A 22485-nucleotide genomic window follows, 5' to 3' on the forward strand; every position below is an offset into this window, starting at 1 on the left:
AGGTTTAATCCACCATTTTCTACATTTGAAAATGCCTGTACCAAGTCAGGAATATGACAGTTCTTGTCTATTCGTTTTTGATCCGTTTTGTTATTTGATTTTGCCATGTGATTGTGGACTTTCCGTATTGATTTTCCTCTGAGTTCAGTATTTTTGTGATTTTACTTTTTTCTTGTGAATCACAATTAAAAACGAAGAAAAGACCATTGATTATCAAAGAGTTACGGTCAATTTCTCTTGTATGCGTTTCGCTGTGCGGGACATGATCATTATAAGCTGGACATATCAAAATAGGAGAAGTTAAAGCTACTGGAATTTTGTATCATACAGATTCAGTACATAGTTCGTCATATCAAGTACAACAATTGAACAGACATATTGTTATAATATTCAAATGTTCTGAAACATTTCTTGAAATTGGATTTATTCTAATACATATAAAAAATTGTCAAATGTCACAAGTAATGGAAAAAAATTGCATCTGTGGGTTTGTTTTTTTATGTACAGAAGTTGTTAACGATACTGTCCTCAAATATGTCACCATCTATCAAATTCGCTATCTTCATATTAACTTCATAATTTTGTTATCTGTTTATTGCTATATGTGTTTCATTATTCTACATTGGCTAGTATAGCTATAGGGGAGGGTTGAACAAGATCTCACAAAACATGTTTAACCCGTCGCATTTTTGCGCTTGTCCCAAGTCAGAAGCCTCTGATTTTGAAATTCATGTATGGTTTTTGATTTTAGTTCATTTTTATGTTTTGGAGTTTAGTGTGACGTCCATTTTCAATGAAATAGTACACAATTTTATAAAGGTGCCAGCTGAGGTGAGGACCACATCTGGGTGCGGGATTGTCTCTTAAAGTTTGTGTTGGAGACCCATTGGTGGCCTTCGGCTGTTAATTGTCACTCTTTGGTCGGGTGGTTGTCTCTTTGACATATTTCCGATTCCTATTCCCAATATTATTAGAAATAAGCCATGCTGTGCGTTTAGATAAAGATTAAGTGAAACTTTTACAAACGGGAAACACAATCTTGTTAAAACCCCGAGCTCTCATAGCTACCGTTTTCTGCGGGTATGTCGAGTGAACAAGAGCGTCGAGAAATCGGTTGGGATTAGATTGGTGGTAACATTTCTTTATCAACACTTTGTTTGATCCAAAATTAGTGCAACAAATCTTATGAACCGAAAACTGGTGCGGCTTTATATGCACATCGATTCCAAAGTTACTAATCTACTTCTTGAGCCAAGTTCTGCATTTGGGAAATGATCAATAAATTTAAGCACTCCATGCATATCCGATTCAAATTAATCCCTTTAACCGTTTATTAACACTTGTTCATTTAAGTATTTTGTAATTAATGTGTGCAAGATATTAGATAAAAAGAACAATTCTTTTATCCAGTTGTCATCGCCAGTCTTTTAACTAGCCTTGTTGGTGGTAACAAGTGTTTTTGAGAAATGTGCTATAGCCATGGGGAGGGGAAAAAATCGAATGCAAAGGTTGATGGACACAATGAAATGGTCAAGGTAAGCTACAAAAATATTTGCAAATCTGCTTTTTAATTAATTCAATATTAAGAAGTATGTCCGCTGAAAAAAATATCGTCTAACTGACAATCTGTGACAATATGATAGGCGAAAAATATATATATAAATATATATAAAATATATTTATATTTATATTGATGATTATATATTCTTAAAATGTTTATTAAATTGAATAAAATAAATACAGGGGAATATCTATTAAGAAAATCATGACCTTGTAAAAGGTTGTTCAATTGACCGCTACTGCATATGAAATATTTACATGCAGATCATGAGGTGACATGTAACAATTAGTTAAACACTGGACATACGTGTATTGCATACCATGTGGAGACATGTAGCAATAACAATTAGTTAAAACACTGGACATGCGTGTATTCTTTGATCATTAATTTCCAGGTTGGCCAAAACATGTCAATTAGAGTCAACTTAATAGATATTCATCCCTGTATCTTTTAATTTAAGACTATAATGGTCAAATTAATAGAAACCTTGACACTGTTTATATTCTGTATATATACTTGTGTATTTTACTGTATTAAGGAGACCGTCCGTTATGGACACTGGTCCAGACGGGCTTGAATAAACTACTATTCCAAATAACCATGTGTTGTGTCACATGTGGCTATTTTTGGTTAACCGTGACCAAAGGATATTAAGGTAAAGTGACTTTTTATTTGATACTCTTTACTTAATTTCTCAAAATGGCTACACAAGAATTTAATGCAGGGTCTGTTTTTCAAAATTTAGAAACACAAGTTCAAAGTTTCACTCTAAAGGTATTTAAAAAAGACATTAATTCGATTGAAAGCTTTGATGGTTCAAAATCAGACAAATTAGGAATAGGTGTATCAGATGTGAGCACAATTGTTCATGATCAATTTGCTGATTAACTCATTAAAAAAAATGTTTATCAGATAATGTTTTGTTTTTTTAAGCGAAAATGTAGATATTTTTTTATTTTTCTTATAAATCAATGGTGAAGGTTTTATTTTTTTTATTGATTTTTTTTTATGTAATCATTATGATAAGGGTGAAGGTACTTATGATAGGTATTTGATTGTTTTAGTCAATATAAAAGACTGGCAACTTTGTAGGTATTTGATAGTATAAGTCAATATATAAGTTTTGCGTACATATTGTAATGATATAATGAGAAGTTTTTATATGCAGTTTTTTTAAAAGACAGAATAGATATTTAAATAAGAAAAAAACAACATTTGAATATTAATATTTAAGAATTAAATAAAAATAGGTAAAAATATTTTAAAGATGTTGGTTATATTTTAAAGATGTTGGTTATATTTTAAAGATGTTGGTTATATTTTAAAGTATTTAAATGCACGAATAATGATGATATCAAAACATTTAATATATCTTGATTTTGAATATAATAATTTAATTTTTGATTCATATTTTGATCTGTTTTCTGAAGAGACAATCTGTAATTCTAAAATATGCGCGCCTATATACATTGGTATAAGAAAGTTTCATAAGAACACTTTTGGCGACGGATTTAAGGGTATTTCTGCGATGTTATAATCATATGGTTGTTCAAATATGGTTGACGCAGTTTGGTAAGTGCGTAAGCACATTTGTTTAGAGAAACAAAATATTCTATGGTATTTAGAATCCAAACCTTTATTTTCGCACAGTTATTGTGGTATTTTTAAAGAATTACGGACCTATCTTAAGAAAATAGCATCTACATGATTAAAATTGATATAATTGGTAAGTCCACTCTTAGGGAAATGTAGGGTTTTATAAGTTTTATAAGTATTGACAGTTTTAGCGATAGATAAAATGTAGGATTATTTATAGAGAACATAAATCTATAGTGAGGGTTAAAAATGAAAATGTTTTCATAGAAAACATTTTAGGATTTAAAATATGGAAATAAGTATCATATGATTAATCGTTATAAACAATGACGCGATACATCTTCCGCAAATATTTTAATGTGATGCTGATTGAATTAAATGAAAATTAGCAAACCAAAAAAAAAAATAAAAAAATAATGAGAAAACATAAAGGAACATAGGTCATCTATAAATTCCAGTTTAAGGGATATGACAAATGATAATAGTTCTGATAGACATAATTTAGAAAGTAGTCAAAATATATATGTTGATGAAATTATAATTCAAAAGAAGTCATAAGTCTAAAAGAAAGACGAATTAACTTTAAGTTTTCTCTCAAACATTTCTTGTTATCTTCATAAAATGAACGACTTACATGTCGTAGAAGTAGGCTTCGTGATAATAAATAAATATATGTGTATATAAGATAATTTTGTTTTTATTAATCATTCTAATTCTCGCTTCAGATTGCTCGCTGAAAAATTGTTGATTGTTAAGAAATTCTATAAATATCAGTAATCTCTGAATCACAGCTTTGTTTATGAAAAAGGAAGGAAAGTGTTGGTTGAATGTCAAACCTTTATTAAACAATTTTTCAGTACTAATACTAGAGAAAAGTTTATCTTATTAGTTTATTGTTTTTGTATTTGAGTTTAATTTTTTTATTCTTATTTTAAATAGATAACATATCGATACTTTATTTTTTCAAAACTGAAGCAGTTAGAACTTGAGAACGACTTTGAACTATCAAATTAAGTAAATGCATTAATTCATTAATTTATTTTTGTTGCTATATTTATAGGTATTTGTTATCAAAATATTCTTAAGTTTAATAATAGGTGTTTAGCCAAGAGAATTTAGTAATAGAGAGATTCAAATAGTCACACGATACCTTGGTGGCAATCAAATGGTGTCAACTGATGTTGAGGGCGATGGTACTGCCTACAGAGATGTTGAAATAGCTTCTGCACCATTACTAGAACCAGCCACTAAGAACCATTATCCAGTAGTGGATATTGGCTTTGATCATTGGACACAACGCAGACGTTTAGATGTACATAAAACTATACGATCACATAACTTTATATTGGTAGAGGGAATCGTTCTACAGCATCACAGGTAGATTTTCCTGTAATGTTTCAGCCGGTGATAACTGAGCAACCTAGTCAGGGACTCTGAATTAACAGAGTAGGTAAGCTAGGTCAGTTAGGAGTAAATCAACAACGGATGGTGGATCACATGAAGTACGGATGGTGGATCACATGGAGAACAGATGGTGGATCACATGAAGTACGGCTGGTGGATCACATGAAGGTTGGATGGTGGATCACATGAAAGACGGATGGTGGATCACATGAAGAACGGATGGTGGATCACATGAAGGACGGATGGTGGATTACATGAAGTACGGATGGTGGATCACATGAAGGACGGATGGTGGATCACATGAAGTACGGATGGTGGATCACATGAAGGACGGATGGTGGATCACATGAAGTACGGATGGTGGATCACATGAAGTACGGATGGTGGATACGTCGAAGTTATAAACGACGAATGGTGGATCACATGCAAGTCGGAATGATTGCAGAACTTCTAAATGACGGGAATTGGTGTCGCAGATAAACAAATGAATTGTTGGAGTTGACAACGACGATCAGAGGAGCAGTTCACTGGAGTCGGGGTTATGAAGACGGTCAGCAGTTGATGGTTGCGCCTTTTTCTAGGAATAAGAAGTTCCAATAGATGATGTTACGAACTTAGTTATTCACACAAGAATTGTATGAACTATACATTGCTGAACATTCAGATGTTGTTGAACTTTTGAAATGATTTTATTTATGAATATTTTTGTTTTTTTTAGGGAAATTTGCAAGCATTCATATTGTCACCGATTTTAACTAAAATATAAATTATATTTCTTAAGAAAGGGAGGAATGTGACAATATGATAGGCGAAAAATATATATATAAATATATATAAAATATATTTATATTTATATTGATGATTATATATTCTTAAAATGTTTATTAAATTGAATAAAATAAATACAGGGGAATATCTATTAAGAAAATCATGACCTTGTAAAAGGTTGTTCAATTGACCGCTACTGCATATGAAATATTTACATGCAGATCATGAGGTGACATGTAACAATTAGTTAAACACTGGACATACGTGTATTGCATACCATGTGGAGACATGTAGCAATAACAATTAGTTAAAACACTGGACATGCGTGTATTCTTTGATCATTAATTTCCAGGTTGGCCAAAACATGTCAATTAGAGTCAACTTAATAGATATTCATCCCTGTATCTTTTAATTTAAGACTATAATGGTCAAATTAATAGAAACCTTGACACTGTTTATATTCTGTATATATACTTGTGTATTTTACTGTATTAAGGAGACCGTCCGTTATGGACACTGGTCCAGACGGGCTTGAATAAACTACTATTCCAAATAACCATGTGTTGTGTCACAAATCTGACTGTGATCTCGAAAACTAGTTTAACTGAGTCATATGTCATTTACATGTCCTAAGTTCTGGACTTCTTAAGTGGCCACCTTTGCAGTATTTGTGCGCAAATGTCATTTAGGCATTTGATATTGATGGCATATCAAACATTGTCAAATATATAAACACAAGTGAAGATACATCGTGTTTTTTTACTGAAGCTCGATATATTGTTTATATACACATGCCTATTACTGAAGCACAGGCACTTAATTGTCTCTGAAAAACATACCAATAAAAGTTATATTAAAGTATATAGGTATTTAAGACTCTATGTTGACCTCTATAGATGCTAGAAATGACTTTTTTGTTCTTATATCATGTCTTCTGTCGTCTCTATATTAACTGTGCATACTTATCAACTGACGTTTAAAGCAGGAATGCTAACTGTCGCTTCCGGTGCTTATGTAGTCTTTAGTTTATTCTGTAGTGTTTTGTAGATTGGTTTTGTAACTCGTATTTATAATCTTTTTTTTGTTTGTCTCACGATTGTATTGGTCTCCCTTTGATATCATCTGACTATTTTTCTACTCAGTCTCGGGGACATTATAGCGCCGTTATACAACAAAGTTTACAGCAAGCACTTGTCAATCGTAGATACAATAAGGTATGGCGATCGTTTGGTTATGTTCTGATGTTGGGTTGCGGTTTTGTTGGTCTCCCTTTGATATCCTCTGAATATTTTTCTACTCAGTCTCGGGGAAATTATAGCGCCGTTATACAACAATGTTTACAGCAAGCACTTGCCAATCGTAGATACAATCAGGTATGGCGATCGTTTGGTTGGGTTGCGGTTTTGTTGATTTTGTCCAACAACAACCTTCGATACTGTCTACTTCGTTCAAAGTTAAACACATTTTTGCAAGGAAATAAAACTCAATGCAGGTGAACTGAAATCTTATAAATGCAACTCAACGTGAGATTTAGGAAATTACAATTGGAAGGTGTTTATAAGATTAAAAATAATGCATTAATTAGTAGGCCAAGTTTTGTATTGTAAATGACTCACGGAAGGTTCAAACTTGTTCAAAGAAGAATAAAAATCCAAATAGGGGAGAAATGACGTCCTAATATCGGTTTGTGAATATCTAGCACCCTTTCTGACTTTTAAGACATAAAAAGTTACTAAATTCAAATATCTAGCTTTTCAGAGTATAAAAAAAATCAAAATCCTGTGAAGATGCCCACATCTTTTATATGTGTAGAAACTTCTAAACAAAGTATCAAAGTTATGACTAAAACTATGTAGCAGGAGATAGCCGGACAAACCATGGTCTCTTTAGCAGCTAGTACCAGTCAAATGCTCTTTAAATGTGTAGGATAAATCGCTTCCAAGTACTGACTATTTTAATCAGTTGTATTGTGTACCAGGAGACAGGAGATGAACAGTTTTAACAATACGATTTAATGTTTTAAAATATCAAAACGCTACTTATAGTGTGTGCCGACATAGAGAATGCAAATAGCCAGTCTCGACCACAATTATGGGAATGAGGTGTTCGGTGTTGTATTTTCTCGTTTTACTATTCTCATTTTACGCAAAAGTCGAAAGATACGAAAGGGATGGTCAAACTCATAAGTCAAAACAAACTGACAATGCCATGGCCAACAAGGAACACGACAAACAGACAAGCAACAGTTCACAAAACACAACACAGAAAAGTAAAGACTGAAAAACACGAACCCTATCCCCCGCCTTAAAAAACGGGGTTGATCTAAAGGGTTAAGGAATGATGAAAAAATCCTGCTCCACACATGTGGCACCCGTCATGTACTCAAAATGAGAATATATAAAACAAGGAGACCGATTTTCAAAAATATTTGACAGAATATTGGTTAATTGGTTCCATAAAAGTTGTTTCACAATTTAATTTCAAGTTTTCAATGTATAATCGGGTGTTTGAATGTGTACATTCCACCCTCTTTGTACTGTTGTTTAATCCGAGTCTACGTAAAGGACCACCAGACAAATCGACTTAATATGATAATCCCTTGTAATAAAAATTAATCTCTTTTTTCATGTGTGCGTGGTGCACATGTATGTTGCACCTAATTAATAGCAAGAGGAACGGTCGGAGATTAATCCGTAAAAAGGTTTAAGCTAGCTTTTGTAATACCCGCTTGAATACCTTTCAATAACGGTAGTTAAGATCTATTGAAATTTAATCTAAGGTAAAATGGAGTCGCATTCAAGATTAATATTTACTAAATTGAACTAAAAATTAAATTTAAATTTGTCAATTTTTCCGGTAGTTTGTCATTTATTAATAAAATAAACACCAATATATCAATAAGGTATTCTTCTTCGCTTTAATCATTGTCCTAGTAACTTTTATCCGGTCTCAAAGCCCCCTAAAATTAATAAACTGGCCCAAATTATCGTATACTTCTACTTGATAGTATAGAGAACTATGAATAATCTTGGAGGTTTAAATTGTGTTGATAAATTCAACTAAAAATCTACAACAATAAAAGGTATATTTATGATATAAGAAGAAAACTTTCACTGGACAAATGATAAACGTCGAAGCGTGAAGATCGATTGAAAACATTGGATATTAATTGAAATTAAACTCGCATTTGACAACACAGAACTTTAACAAGATGGCAGGACAAATTCGACGACCATATACTTCATATGAAATGAGAGGCTATGATATGTAAGTTCGTTTTACTGTTACAAGATCATATTTTTATCTGTCCTATATATATATCATATACACAGTTATTAATGCACTTTTTATATGTGGAACATAAAATGTACGGCAGCTAAATAACAAAATAGAAGGACTATTGAACGGAATGCCGAGACTACTATAACACGTTGTATTTCAGGGGTATGATAGTGCTAGTCTTTGATATAGTGACTTGGTTCATGGGAGAGTGTTTTTGGTATAAGTACAAGCCGATGGCTTGGTTTATGGGGTGGGTTTTTGAGTATGAGTATACGAGATAATTATTTGATATGTGGAATATTATTTTTAGTAGAAGTACAAGTGGTAACTTGGTATCTTGGATGAGGTTCCGGGTATAGGATTTTCAACATATATATTTGTTTCGCCTTACAGGAGTTCCCCTGGAAAATATGTTTGGAAGGTGTTTTAGGTGATGTGGAATTGGGACGTACTATCCCATCGTTTAAAAAGAGGACCTCGTAAACTATCTTACGAAGTCTATTCTTAAATCAAAACTTTTGTCTACTCGTTGCAATTTTTTCATGATTTGTTCATATAAGTAAAGTTATTATTTTGTCGTACAGGGAAACGAATTGTTAGATGTACGAAATAGTTATAACGTATTATGTGCATGATAAAGCAGTGTGATATGTATGGTGTAGGGGGTTTGAGTATAGGGACTTGGTTGTTTAAGGGAATCTTTTGGCTGAATAATGATTAAATTGTATACAGTATGTGAATATGATGTATTTGGCAGGATTATCATGCAGAAAATAGACGGTCAATTGGTCGTAACTACATTTACAAGTCTCCGGCTTAGACTCATTGTACTAATACAAGACTCATCTTTCTTGATCTCAATATTTTGATTAAAGAAAGTAGAACGTACTATACAATTGTCCAATGGTTTATCCAGGGGGGGGGGGGTCCGTTGGTTGAAATCCCTTTTTTGTGGACGATCAACGCATTTGAATGGAGACATACTGTTTGAACCTGCATTTTATCCTTGGAACATCCGGGCTTTTATATAAGTATTACAAACGAAAAACACTTGTAAAACAATACTTTATTAAAGAATGCTCATGACAACTCACTGAACGTACTTGATCTGTTGTTATAAAAATCAAGCGTACAACGTCATGTTTGTTCGCAAATATTCAACTCCTTTATATATTCAATATCGTTTGCAATATTTGTAACGTGCAGAAATCTGCTTTTTATGACTTTCTGAAATGATTCAAGAAATGATTGAAAGAATCGTAACCCAGAAAAAACCCCACTTTCATGCTACATTCGGAAAAGATCAAAGATATATAAAACTAATTAAAGTTCCAATGATATTATACAATATATTTCACCTATACTTTTCATGGTACAGCAATTACAAGTAAAAAAATAAACTTTTTTTACTATTCAACACTTGATAGAGTTTAAAGTTTACAAAGCAATTTTAATTTATATAATTCAAAAAGAAAACTTTTGAATAAACACTTATCAGACTGTACAGAGTTAATGGATCGGAAGTATTCAATATACTTAAAAAAACTTTAGACACTTTTCTTGTACAGTTTATATGTATGGAAAGTAAAATTTACATTTGCTGTATGCATGTTAAGCGCTATATAAACACTTCAAATAAAATATTATTCAACATTTTGTTTCTGATGACGTGTTAAATTGATTGGACAAGTCTATTATCCATAATCACGTTCTAAAGATCAATTTTATAACAGACCAAAATATCAATTTTAACATTAAATATTTACATAATGGTTTGTGAATTCGTTTTTTCCCAATTGAGAGCATGCAATATATCAAATATTTGTTTGAACTCGAGGAATAGCGTATTTGGTATGTTCGTTTCAGCCGTCTGCTACACAGATGGCAATGCACTGTCCAAAAAGGGTTTGAACCAGGAGCAACAATATATATGGATCGTTTAGTAGAATCAGATTGGAACGTTAACTGACTGTCAACGTCGGTCGCAATGCTATATAAAAATGCCAATAACAGATATGATACAATACAAAAAGAAGAATCGAAATGGGTTTTCTGTGCGTGTGGGCGTGGCTGCACGCACATTGACACAACCTCTTGCATATAAGCAGTACGAACCAAATCACGGTTCATATAGTACATTTGAAAGCTTAATCAATAAAAGTCAAATCATAGATGTATTACGGTATTACATCTATGGTCAAATAGAATTCAGTGTATATATGTAGATTTTTTACTTTGTTATTTAATATGCGTCATGAAACTCTTCAGAAGTGTTCGTATGTGATATCTTACGGCTTTTCATTATTTGCACAATTGGGTGTCGGCAGCAGATATTTAATTGATTGTTTCTGTTAAATTGATCCACATTTTTATTTACCAATTCGGAGAGATTTTCAACTTTAATAGCATATTTTGTACACTCCTGTGTTTTATTGAAGACTGAAGGTTGTCCTAACTCTTGATCCCTAATTTTCCTTTGGCTGTTCTCTCATTGAACTTTACCCCAACATTTCCTTTTATTTCTGTATAAGAAATGAAAAAGAGATTTATATATTTCTTTTGATTCAATTCGGGACGATTTACACATGTTACAGCTTAGCTGTACACGCTCTTGTGTTTTATTGAAAACCTTAGGTGTCCCTAGCTGTCGGCGCCTATTTTTTCTAAGATTGTTCTCTCATTGAACTATACCCAACAGCTCCTTTTATTTCAGTATAACAAATCAAAAAGTGGTTTATATATTTCTTTTATAAAAACACCTGTGTGATAAATCAAACAATTAGTTTTATTTCTCATTTAAAATTATTTCAATAGTGTATATTAAAGTTCGTCTAAAAGTTTATAATAGTTTTAATTTAATTGCATGCCTCGAGTTAAAGATCTAACATAGGTTCAGACTTTGATACGCTATAATTATCCATATTCCCTAAGCAACGCCATAAATAACAGACATTTGGTGTTAAAAATTGTAGCATATTAAAACTACCATGTTAATTAATGTTAATAAGCAGGAACCGTGTCTCTGAAAATTTTGCAAATTATTATAGCAACACTTGAGACCTAAGTTAGCAACATTCCATATGCAAACCCATAAATAATCAAGACTATATATATAGTGTTAAAATTGTAGCATATTAAAACTGTCATGTTTATTTATTTTAACCAGGAGGGACCGTGCCTCTTAAAATTCTTTCAATGTTATGATGATTGTAGGACGCAATAAACATGAATAAAGCTATGCAGAGTCGAGGCTTTTATTTGACCATGCCTCTGAAAATTCTTTCACTGCTACTAGTATATAATTGTATCGACAACAATGGGACGCAATAAAGCTATGCAGAATATCGAGGCTTGATATATCAGGCTTTTGTATGACTTGGTAAAAACACAGACCGAGTTCTGTATTTGGATTAATTCCGAATTTGGAAGTAGGTGTTGACAGATTTATCAAATCTATATGACTGACTGTCGGTTAGGTAGCCGACCTTCTGTCCCTAGATATAACATGGAAAATCGATCTTTTGTGCTCGTGCCTACCAACTGTACAAACATCATAGAAAATTAATCCGTATTAATGGACACCCGACTATTATGTCATTTCGGGTTATCTGTGTTCTATTTGTACAATCTTACAACAGTGACAATACCATATCTTTTGTAATTATTGTTCCAAAATATTAAAGAATGCGACAATGATACGTGTAAATGATAAATTTAAAGTACAAAAACACAGGGTTCCTACTATGTAAATACTCTTAAAGATTTAATCTCGAACATTAATTTATAGGGGGCTGTGTGATAAATTCATAAAAATAAATACCTAAAGTATTGTTTATTTACATTTAGGCAACAACGATATTTTTCTAGCTGTTGTTTAAAAAAGGGGGCGGGATTTTTGTGGATACAAATAGCATGCATGGGATAAGATTTAAAATGTGTGTCCCCTTCGTTTAGGGAATATCTGGTATGAGGAGTAGCGTTGAAAACACCAACAATAGTGATTTCATAGATCAGAGTTTATAAAAAAAGTCGGATAGTAGAGTGTCATGTCAAGAGAACTACAAGAAATGAAATTACAGAGATCTTCTTCGAAACTAAAAAAAAAGAGCTAGAAGTGCATTGTTCCATAATTGGGAACCACATTTTTGTGGCCTTTTATGACCTTTTTGAAAATTTTAAATTCGAGGACTTGGAATGGTGGGATCTTGTCAAACGAGCAAGACATCCGTCTTTTTTTAACCGGTTCTTAGTATAAGATTTTTGTGACTCTGTTTTTATATTAATTTGGCCTTATTTATATAAAGCGCAGTGACCAAAAACAGTTTGTGTGACCCTCTTGTGGAATGATCACCTGGTCTGTCATCACTTTTATTATTCTAAAAATGTATATATTAAAAATCCAAACTGCGAGTTGTCAAGTGAGAAACACTTGATAGTTGGTATTCGGAAAAATCGTCGCTGAATCAGGTCACATGCAAGAGCTAGGGAGATGGCCGTTAGTTCAAGTTGTTACCGATAGCCCCATTCAAATGCACTATTTTAAAGTAGATGCATATGTAGCTCATAAAGTTGCTCCATGTACAATTTTGTTTAGGACCATAATTAACCAATACTGATGTTTGTCTTAAATAACATAAAAGCCAGACATTATCATATATAGGTGACGATATAACAGTTAGTCCAGGTATTCCCTGGTGTATTCCGTATTACAAAACCTAATAATTAACAAGCTTTAAACATAAATAAGTAATCAGACATGCTTTACAGAACTGATATTGACAAGGGGATATATATCAAAAGTACGAATAGTTCTTAAATCTGATAGAGATGATGGAATATGACCCGATCCACAGGGCTAGTTCCGTTACCTACCAAACGACTGGTACATTCAGGTAGGGTTTTATTTCTTACCAAACGACTGGAACATACAGGTAGGGTTTTATTTCTTAGAGAAAGATTAGTGCAGTTCACGTAGTGTTTTTATTCGCAACTGACCGTGATAAAAAGGGAAGTGGTTATCTTTCTCAAAACATGTTTATTCCCCTCAACATATGTGTATATAAATGTTTTGTTAGTCTTCCTCCTTGTAATGACATATATTATTTCATTGATGATTTTGTGTAAGAAGTTTGTTTCTCTATGTTGATTTTATCAGTCCGTGGAATATATTCCCAACCTGTCAAGACCGGACGTCGGGGTTATTTTGAGCCTTCTTACGACGGGTTGCTATATAGTTCATAGTTGACGTTGTAAGTCAAGTTATGTTGGGAGACTTCTATTACATTTTTTTTTTAAATTTGGAGTTAGCTAGGTCTGCTAGGATAATTCTCCTACAAGATAAAGAGGTCGGGAATTGGCTGAACTCTGGTACTCAACTTCATCTGGTAGATGCACTTATCAAAGCAACTGCATTAAAAAAACACCAACAGGATATAAAACGCAAAGCATCAAATGTAGATTGATAAATTTTAAAATATTTGTTTACAGATATCCATCTGATGTATATGAAGAAGACCCGTATGGAGACGTCAACTGTCCGTCACCCCCTCCAAACCCTACAGGCAGATATGGTGCTTATACACCCGGTCGTGTTACCCCGGGGAGACCGGGATCAAGGATTAACAACGCAACACAGGTAATACAATTATTTTATGATTGAATTAATGTTTAAAAAGTTACTGAATGTTTGATTTTAAAAAAGTTGTCCGGATTTCTCGATCTTGAGACTGTACATCGTCGGGTTGTTGTCTCTTTGACACATTCCCCATTTTCATTCTAAATTTTATAGTTCGTGTAGTATACATATCTATATGTATTTACTGTTTTGGTTAAAGTTGGAATTTCTATGTTATAACATTAGCTGATGCCCATTTTGACAATCAATATCTTTAGTAATGCTCGAGACCAAAATTTAAAAAAATTGGAAATTTTATTTAAAAGACGAAGAGCTATATATGTTTGTATGTTTTCTATGAGAAAATGTCTTGTTTCAGGATTATCAAGATCAGGTATGTGATTTGTGAATTTTGGTATAAAAGTGGTTTAATGTGTGGACTTTAATTTGCAGCTAAAAACATAAGTCAATTATACTAATTTTCCATTTCGAAAGAGCCCACACCACAGTACAGATATTCATACATAACTTTATTTGCAATACAAACAAAAATCAATTTTGGTCATGGCAAATACATAGACAAAACAAACATAATGAAAACTCGATAATAATAGAATACATGTTAAAAATAGTTATTGCCGTCTCCTTTCCTCAGTTCTAATGACTCTTTCATAAAAGAAGCAACTGCTATTTTTGCAATCTATATTAGACAAAAGTATATATAGAACTGTGAATTTATGGTATTGTTTCAATTTCTACTCACTCTGTTCTTTTGAAAACGTTTTCTCTTAAAATCGTATCCGATCAGTCATCTTAGGTGTTGGGGTTGTGGTTTCACTAACTTAGCACCTGAATTGGAAATACAATTAATACCTTTTTCAGCCAAAACATAGATTCAAATCTATTACAGTAAACACTGGCATAATATGCAGTGAAATATGTATAAGTCTCAAGCTATTTAGATTAGTACACTTACTTACTACTCAGCTACAGCCAAAACTGGATCTAAAGCTAGATTTTGATTTGTATACGTCTGTTGTTTGACAGTTTTCAGATGGATAAAATAAAAAAAATCTTGATTCATTAAAACACCATTTCGTTTATTTAGAATCTACAATTTGAGCGTTGTCTTAGAGAACGATTTAAAAATGTCTTTGTAGCTTTATGCCAAAGACTAAAACTATGGCTCTATAACGCATTATCACAACTTTATTGTAGATATCTTTCAAACCAATCCAAGCCTTTTCACCATTTCTTCAAGTTTAAATTCATATCTTAGTTTATTTTGTGTTGTTTGGTTGCTGTCTTGTCACCTCTAATTGGTATTACTCATTAAACATTCATAACGATCTATAACACGTATATATGCATGAATTTTTAACATCAACACGTCTATATGACTGATCACAAACTATCGTACAAGATTTTTGTTTTAGCAGCTAGTACAGGGTCATTTGCCGTTTAACATTTTTTTGGTGTTATTTCATAAAAGCAAGGACATGTAACTGTATATGTGAACTACCTATGTGAACGACTTTTAAATGGTATTTACAAAATAGTTCTAGTGTAATGTCCACCTCATACACTTGGTGATGGTTAGTTTTTATTAATGGACAAAATCTAAAAAAGAACACCTCGAGAAACAAAATGAAATTCGCAATTGTTTTAACATTGTCGAAACCTCATGGTCAATGCTCAATCCGATGTATATTGAATATCCTGTTAGACTAGACGAGTATGAGTTATTATTTAAAAAAAGGTTGTTCGTTTTCTGATAGTTTGTATTGCTTCACCTTTTGTTATCTCGAGGCTTTGTACTAGTTGTATATGTTTCTAAACGATATTGGGTTTGTTCATAGTTCTTTGTACTCTGTTGAATAGTTGTCTCATTGTCAAACATAACATACAACCTTACTCGTTTGCAAAGCAAAGGCTATTTTCTTTTATGCCATATGGTGTTAATGATTGCTCGCCGTTGTTATAAAGTGTGTTTTATGGTGACCACAAATACATTTTTCGGTAAACTGGTTCCCCTTGGTCGCTGTGTCATTCATGCACTGCCACCAAATTCTGCTTTAATTTACTCGCGTACATATAAACTTTGAATATTTATATTACAGACAGAATCCAGATTAGGATATAATAACGACTTCCGGTATTCGTCCCCACCCCCAATGAGACTACAGAGAGAGATGACCATGCCTGCCAGGACAGAGGAACCACTAGATCCAATCACAAGACAGTATTACAATCGGCTGTTTCACAGATCTCAAAGTCCAGACATGTAATGACACTATTGTTTTTCATTGCTATAAATGATTCTGGTATTAGAGATTTCTCGATAAGAGACATACCATATTGTTTTCTATACATAAATGGATTATTTATAAGTAAGTTAAAAAAAACTTTAATCTCATCGAAGATACTAGGCTTGTTATTTTGTACACCAGACGCGCTTTTTGTTGGCAAAACGCTCCTTATTGACGCATAAAAATAAGTTGTTGCCTACCCTTTTTTCAACCGTGTATTTTGACGAATATGTGTGACATCCAACATAAACAAAAAGTTATCTTATATTGCCGTTATCTTTTATACTGTGGAAGAACATGTTTACGGACTAATTTATTTTGTTTATAGCGCTTGTCAAGCAAGATAGTTGAACTAAAACTGGGCATGTATAGATCAAAAGTCACAATTTTTCGTAACGCAAATAGTACTTGATAAAAATATATGTGTATTGGTCTATAATAGAAAATGCTTAATTATTGAAAATTGTACCTCCTTTTTAGGAATCTTAACCGAATGGGACGAGCTGGTGGCAGATGGCGTCATATAACTTCTTGTTTTGCAAACACAGGATCTCATATGTCTTTTGTAGAAGGTACGCACATTTTTAAATCCAAACACAGTACATCATTTACCCTATTAATCATTAAAAAAATGGTAGCAATATTGCCAGTTTTCAAACAAAGTATATATGTTTTTTTTAATGAAACCGTTGTTTACCGTTAAAGTAAGGCAAATGTACCCTTTTTGGGCTACTCTATAATAAATATCATCACACCGTATGTTTTATTTCAAAGATTCAAAACTTTCGATAGACAAGTCTTTTAACTTTGAATTTTACACTACCACTATAATTACTAATATTTTATAAACATTATTTTCCAGGTACAGTTAAACAGGTAGACAACAATTTTATGTTACCAAAGAGACAACCAGCTCAAAAAATAAGTTTTTCAAATAGCATGGCTAATCCAAGGACAATGTACAGAGCGCCATCCGCCACGAAACGGAAACCAAAATACAATTCTACTTACTATGATCATGCCAAAAATGGATTTAAATATTGGTATCAAGAGCAAAATAAGCCAATGGATCGTAAGTCTTTTTAACAAACAAGTTTTGTTTCAAATCTCATGAAAATAATCTAAAATTTACCAGCTAGTGAGAAATTTGTTTGAGAAATTGTTCTCGCCTTTGTGCGTTAAGCCCGAAGTTAGAATGGTAGGGCTGGTCGAACGGATTTTTACTCATTTTTCATTGGTAATTAATGTTTTTATAAGTTTTTGCTTAAAAGTTACGTTTAAAAAACCCAATGAAAAGCCGTTATCGGATTGTATTTATCGTATAGTGTTGGCTACTTGTTCTCAAGTTCAGCCTGATTGAACGACTGGTTGTGCTCAAGGTCAGATAGTGCGGCTTCTTGTTCTCAAGGTCACATTGAACAGCTTCTTGTTCTCAAGGATACATTGAACCGCTTTTTTTTGTTCTCCCGTTCAGATTGTGTGGCATCATGGGTTGTTCTCAATGTCATATTGAACAGGAACTTGTTCACAATGTCAGATTGAACGGCTCCTTGTTATCAAGGTCAGATTGATCAGCAACTTGTTATAAGGGTCAGATTGAACGGCAACTTGTTCACAAGGTCAGATTGAACGGCTACTTGCTCTCAATGTCCAATTGACCTCACTTGTTCTCGAAGTCAAATTTAACGAAATTTTGTATATAGCTAGTTTGCGAAGGCGAGAATATGTTCTCTTCCTTTAATTCCAATATTTTGAATGAGAGAGCTATGTACTCAGACAATCAAAGGACGGTATTTTGTTTTATTTTCTCCCATGCTTTTTCTGACTTGATGGTAGAATTTGAATAAATTTGAATACACGCAAAACCTTTAAATATAATTCAAACTTCGATGAACCCATTATAGTAGTTGCTGTGAGTTTATTATGTATTTGTGTGCATTTTTCTTTGCACCTTTTATTAGATCAAATGGTATATTACTCTTTCATTAATTAAGAACGGTAACAAACCAAATATTTATTTATTATTTTATCATTTTAAAACAGGTCGCACTAGAGCCCCATTATTATACTCCTGTTAACCAGTCAGGTACATCCCACTTTGTAGATAATTGAATATTGTTCACCGTATTTGTGGAACGTTATCACGGGAAAGGACTGTAGATTAGAACTACCTTAATATTACTCACATTATTTTGTGGGACGTTATCACGGGAAAGGACTGTAGATTAGAACTGGGAGAGGTGTTGGTCTCACAGCATGCATTCAATTTATTTGCACTTTCCTATTTTTTTTAATACTGTGTGCCAAATACAACCAAGGAAGAGATTTTCGTTTGATTTCTCAAAAAATATATGAATAATATTTATTTGGATGAGAATAAAGCTAAGGAATAAAGCTTTAAATTCATAAGACTTTCTCTTACAAATACAACCACAATTCAAATTCCTGGATTGCAAAGATGTGACTCCTTAAATTTAAAAAAAAAAACAATTATCATTATTAGTCAATTGGTTCTGAAATTACTTTCTTTGAGTACTACTTGACACACAGTACAATTTTTATCAGATTTTTTTTTATGTCCTCAAATGTCACCGTTTATTTAGTAGCATTTTAGTATGTATTTTTAATTGTACAAACTAGGCCACTGTAGACGGGTTTAGACATGATTGATGTACGGCAAAACCAATAGTGTGTAGAAATGTTTCTTGAAAAACATAATCTATATCTAATACATATTAAATGTCTCCCTCTGCAATCAGAAATAAAATAATAATATCTGAAAGTAAGATCTAGATTGTATTGAATTAAATAATTTAAAATTGGAAAATCTTGAAATTTTAGCGGAATGGGACGAAACCTTACTAGATAGTTTAGTTAATGATAGATACATAACGGTAGTATTTAGTTAGAGAGGCAATGTTGATTGGTTGTATTTATGGTATAATTCATTTGATTGGCTATTAACAGTTGGATTAAGGAAATCTATTGGAGCCAAAGGTACCTGGCTGGGAGTGGCTGGAACACTCCCTAATCCTCTTTCTGGATTGAACTGATTTTGGTAAAGGGAATGTTTGATGTGTTTTATCAACTAACATATAAACAAGTAGATTTTAATATCCGAGAATTATATGTGTATATCAGTATATACAGGAATGTTTTGCTAGCTAACAATGAAATGAATTGCGTAAGGACGAATTTATTTGTAAGAAACCTGACTGCATGGTGTGTTCTATTATTTATTGCATGTATAATATCATCTTTATGTCATATGTCAAGGAAATAACAGATTTTCACATGCATTGAAACTGCAGTTTTTTTTTTAACTTGCTATGCATGTATACTTTATCATAATGAAATTTCCTGAACAGGTGATTTTGAAAGGTTGTATATATAACAGTCCTCTTCAGGCGACTAATCGTTTTCGATTTCGATTTCATTTTATATTTTTAATGGATTTAAATAAAAAAGATATAAAAATTATTTTTTTCACTGAATATGTTATGTTTTGTTAGCTTGCAGATTGTCAAGTGCAAGAAGAATAAGACATACTTTTGTTAAATTTCACTCCAAAAGTCGCAAAGTTCATTATAACTCCCAATTTTGTGGGGAAAACATGACGAAAATAAAAAAAAATAATTGACAAACCTTTGATACATTTACAAAAACGGTCCAAATAAAAAAAAATGTTCAAGCTTTAAAATGTCATAGGTTATATCATAAGTTTAATCGGGCATATAGTACTGTAATCCATATATTTGTGGAAGAAATTTGAGTAAGAAAAATCCAGACAAAACACAAACTTTACACATATGTTTAAAATAATTTACCCCAAAAAAGCTTAAAAACAACATGATGAGTTGGGTCAATCTATGTATATGTGTCGTACATATGGCCGGTAGTGGTATATACAAATGGACGTTATACATTAAACTTGTATAATTATTTTTTACATACCTATATATTATTTATATAAGTCTCGATGGAGCAATCTTTGATTTTTTTTACAGTTTCACATGAGAAAAGGAGATTTCAACATTATGTATTGTCGATTTTTTTGCGATTTACCCCTTAGTAATGCAATATATATTGTCCAAAGTACGGAATCATTAGTCTACAATATTATTTCTATTTTTACATCTTGGAAAAAGCAGTATTGATCATTATTGAATTTTAAAGAACCATCAAGAGTTAAAAACAATATACGTTGGAAACATTTTCCACAATATTATACTAGTATATATTTAAGCTGTTGGTTGTACATCTATTGAGATTTAGGTTAAACATGAATGCATAAATAGACTTGCTTTTATTATTTTTCTTTATTGTTTTTTTCAGTTAAACTGTTGCCTTTGTTGATAATAAGATTTTTAAAAAGTACATGTATCAAACTGCTTATGATCTATTTTCACAAATTTATCATTCCAATATTTTTCAGTGGCACCCAGTCTTTGGATAACAGGACGAGCCAGTGAAGAAATTTATTAAACTACGTCAATAATTTATTTAGAAAAAAAAACAACAACAAGGCAATGCAAATTATTGTAAAATTGTCATATTTGCTCACCAGAACGATCTGACCAGGACCAATTTTAAAGAACTTTTTGTATAAAGCTATGTTATTTATTAAATTATATAGAAGACCCTAGTCAATCTTAATATTCTGTGATATTGCTCATCCCTGTGACATTTGCTTGATCAGATTCTAAGTTATTTATACACACTGGTAAATAAAATATTTAAATACTAAATTGTTTGTTCATTATTGGTATCGTTGCCTTCTATAACTAGAGTGCACACGCTGAAATGTCTTGCCTTCTATATCAATCATTGATATTATGATGATAGTCCTAAATATAAAGCTTTTCTACAACTATCACATAAACCTATTATGATCCAAGAAAATGAGGTCAAGGTCATATCAACCGAAAAAGAAATACATGTACACCTTATAATCATTCAATACACTAAATATAGTTGACCTATTGCTTATAGTTTCTAAGAAACAGACTAAACCAAAAATAACTAAACATTAACCAATGAACCAGTCAACTGAGGCCAGATTAACCATGTCAGGAAGATATGTACCGCTTGCAATCCTTCCATACAACAAGTATAGTTGACCCATTGCTTATGGTTTAATAAAAAACAGACCAAAACACAAAAGCTAAACACTGAAAAATGACAGAACAGTGAAAATGAAGTCAAAATCAACTAAATCCTGCGAGACTGACCTGTACATCATAAAATATTTCCATACACCAAATATAGTTGACCTATTGCATATAGTATTAGAAAAAAAGACCAAGACTACAAAACTTTACTTTGACCTCTGAAGTTCTAAACCATGAAAATGAGGTTGAGGTCAGATGACACCACCATCTAGACATGTACACCTTTTAATCATTCCATACATCATATATAGTAGACCTATTACATACAGAATAAGAAAAACAGACCAAAAACACAAAAACTTTACATTAACCACTGAATCATGAACATGAGGACAGTTGGACATGCACATCTTAGTACTTCCATACACCGAATATACTAGACCTATATTGCTTATAGTATGAGATATGGTCTTGACCATCCAAACCTAAACCTAGTTCACTGATCCATGAAACAAGGTCGAGGTCAAGTGGAAACTGTCTGACGGACATGAGGACCTTGCAAAGTATTCACATACCAAATATAGTTGTCCTTTTTCTCAAAATAAGAGAGAAATTAACATTACAAAAAATCTTAACTTTTTCAAGTAGTCACTGAACCATGAAAATGAGGTCAAGGACGATAGACATGTGATAGATTGAAACTTCGTAAATAAGGGATTTATATACAAAATATGAAGCATCCAGGTTTTCCATCTTCTAGAATAAAAAGCTTAAGAAGTTAGCTTCAAAAGTAGATGGGTATTTAAATATACAATATATAATATATATGACCATAACCCC

The 22485-nt window shown here is 32.3% G+C and overlaps 1 protein-coding gene across 8 annotated transcripts; it reads left to right on the plus strand.

Annotated features, from left to right (window-relative positions):
• The first annotated feature begins 1390 nt into the window (after positions 1-1390).
• Positions 1391-21252, plus strand: LOC134710129 (uncharacterized). Of its 8 annotated transcripts, none has more exons than XM_063570339.1 (8): positions 1391-1535; positions 14099-14246; positions 14605-14619; positions 16346-16509; positions 17015-17106; positions 17397-17606; positions 19502-19592; positions 20970-21061. In XM_063570339.1, exons 1-7 carry the CDS (start codon positions 1480-1482, stop codon positions 19585-19587), a joined length of 771 nt encoding a protein of 256 aa, XP_063426409.1. In that variant the 5' UTR covers positions 1391-1479; the 3' UTR covers positions 19588-19592; positions 20970-21061. The 8 variants fall into 8 exon arrangements, with proteins under 8 accessions (XP_063426409.1, XP_063426408.1, XP_063426412.1 ...); XM_063570338.1 differs by lacking the exon at positions 1391-1535 and adding an exon at positions 8347-8596; XM_063570340.1 differs by lacking the exons at positions 1391-1535; positions 19502-19592 and adding exons at positions 13376-13503; positions 19376-19428 and having other exon boundaries at positions 20970-21252.
• The last annotated feature ends 1233 nt before the right edge of the window (positions 21253-22485 follow it).

Source organism: Mytilus trossulus, chromosome 3, assembly GCF_036588685.1.
Source record: "Mytilus trossulus isolate FHL-02 chromosome 3, PNRI_Mtr1.1.1.hap1, whole genome shotgun sequence".
Lineage (NCBI taxonomy): Eukaryota > Metazoa > Mollusca > Bivalvia > Mytilida > Mytilidae > Mytilus > Mytilus trossulus.

What these genes read in the sequence shown, in the direction of transcription:
- LOC134710129 (XM_063570337.1), top strand. Translation starts at nt 13,439, where the DNA reads ATGATGGAATATGACCCGATCCACAGGGCTAGTTCCGTTACCTACCAA. An exon ending in CAAACGACTGGTACATTCAG is followed by an intron (nt 13,504 to 14,098) that starts GTAGGGTTTTAT and finishes ATTTGTTTACAG; the next exon opens with ATATCCATCTGATGTATATG. An exon ending in GCAAAATAAGCCAATGGATC is followed by an intron (nt 17,607 to 19,501) that starts GTAAGTCTTTTT and finishes GGCTATTAACAG; the next exon opens with TTGGATTAAGGAAATCTATT.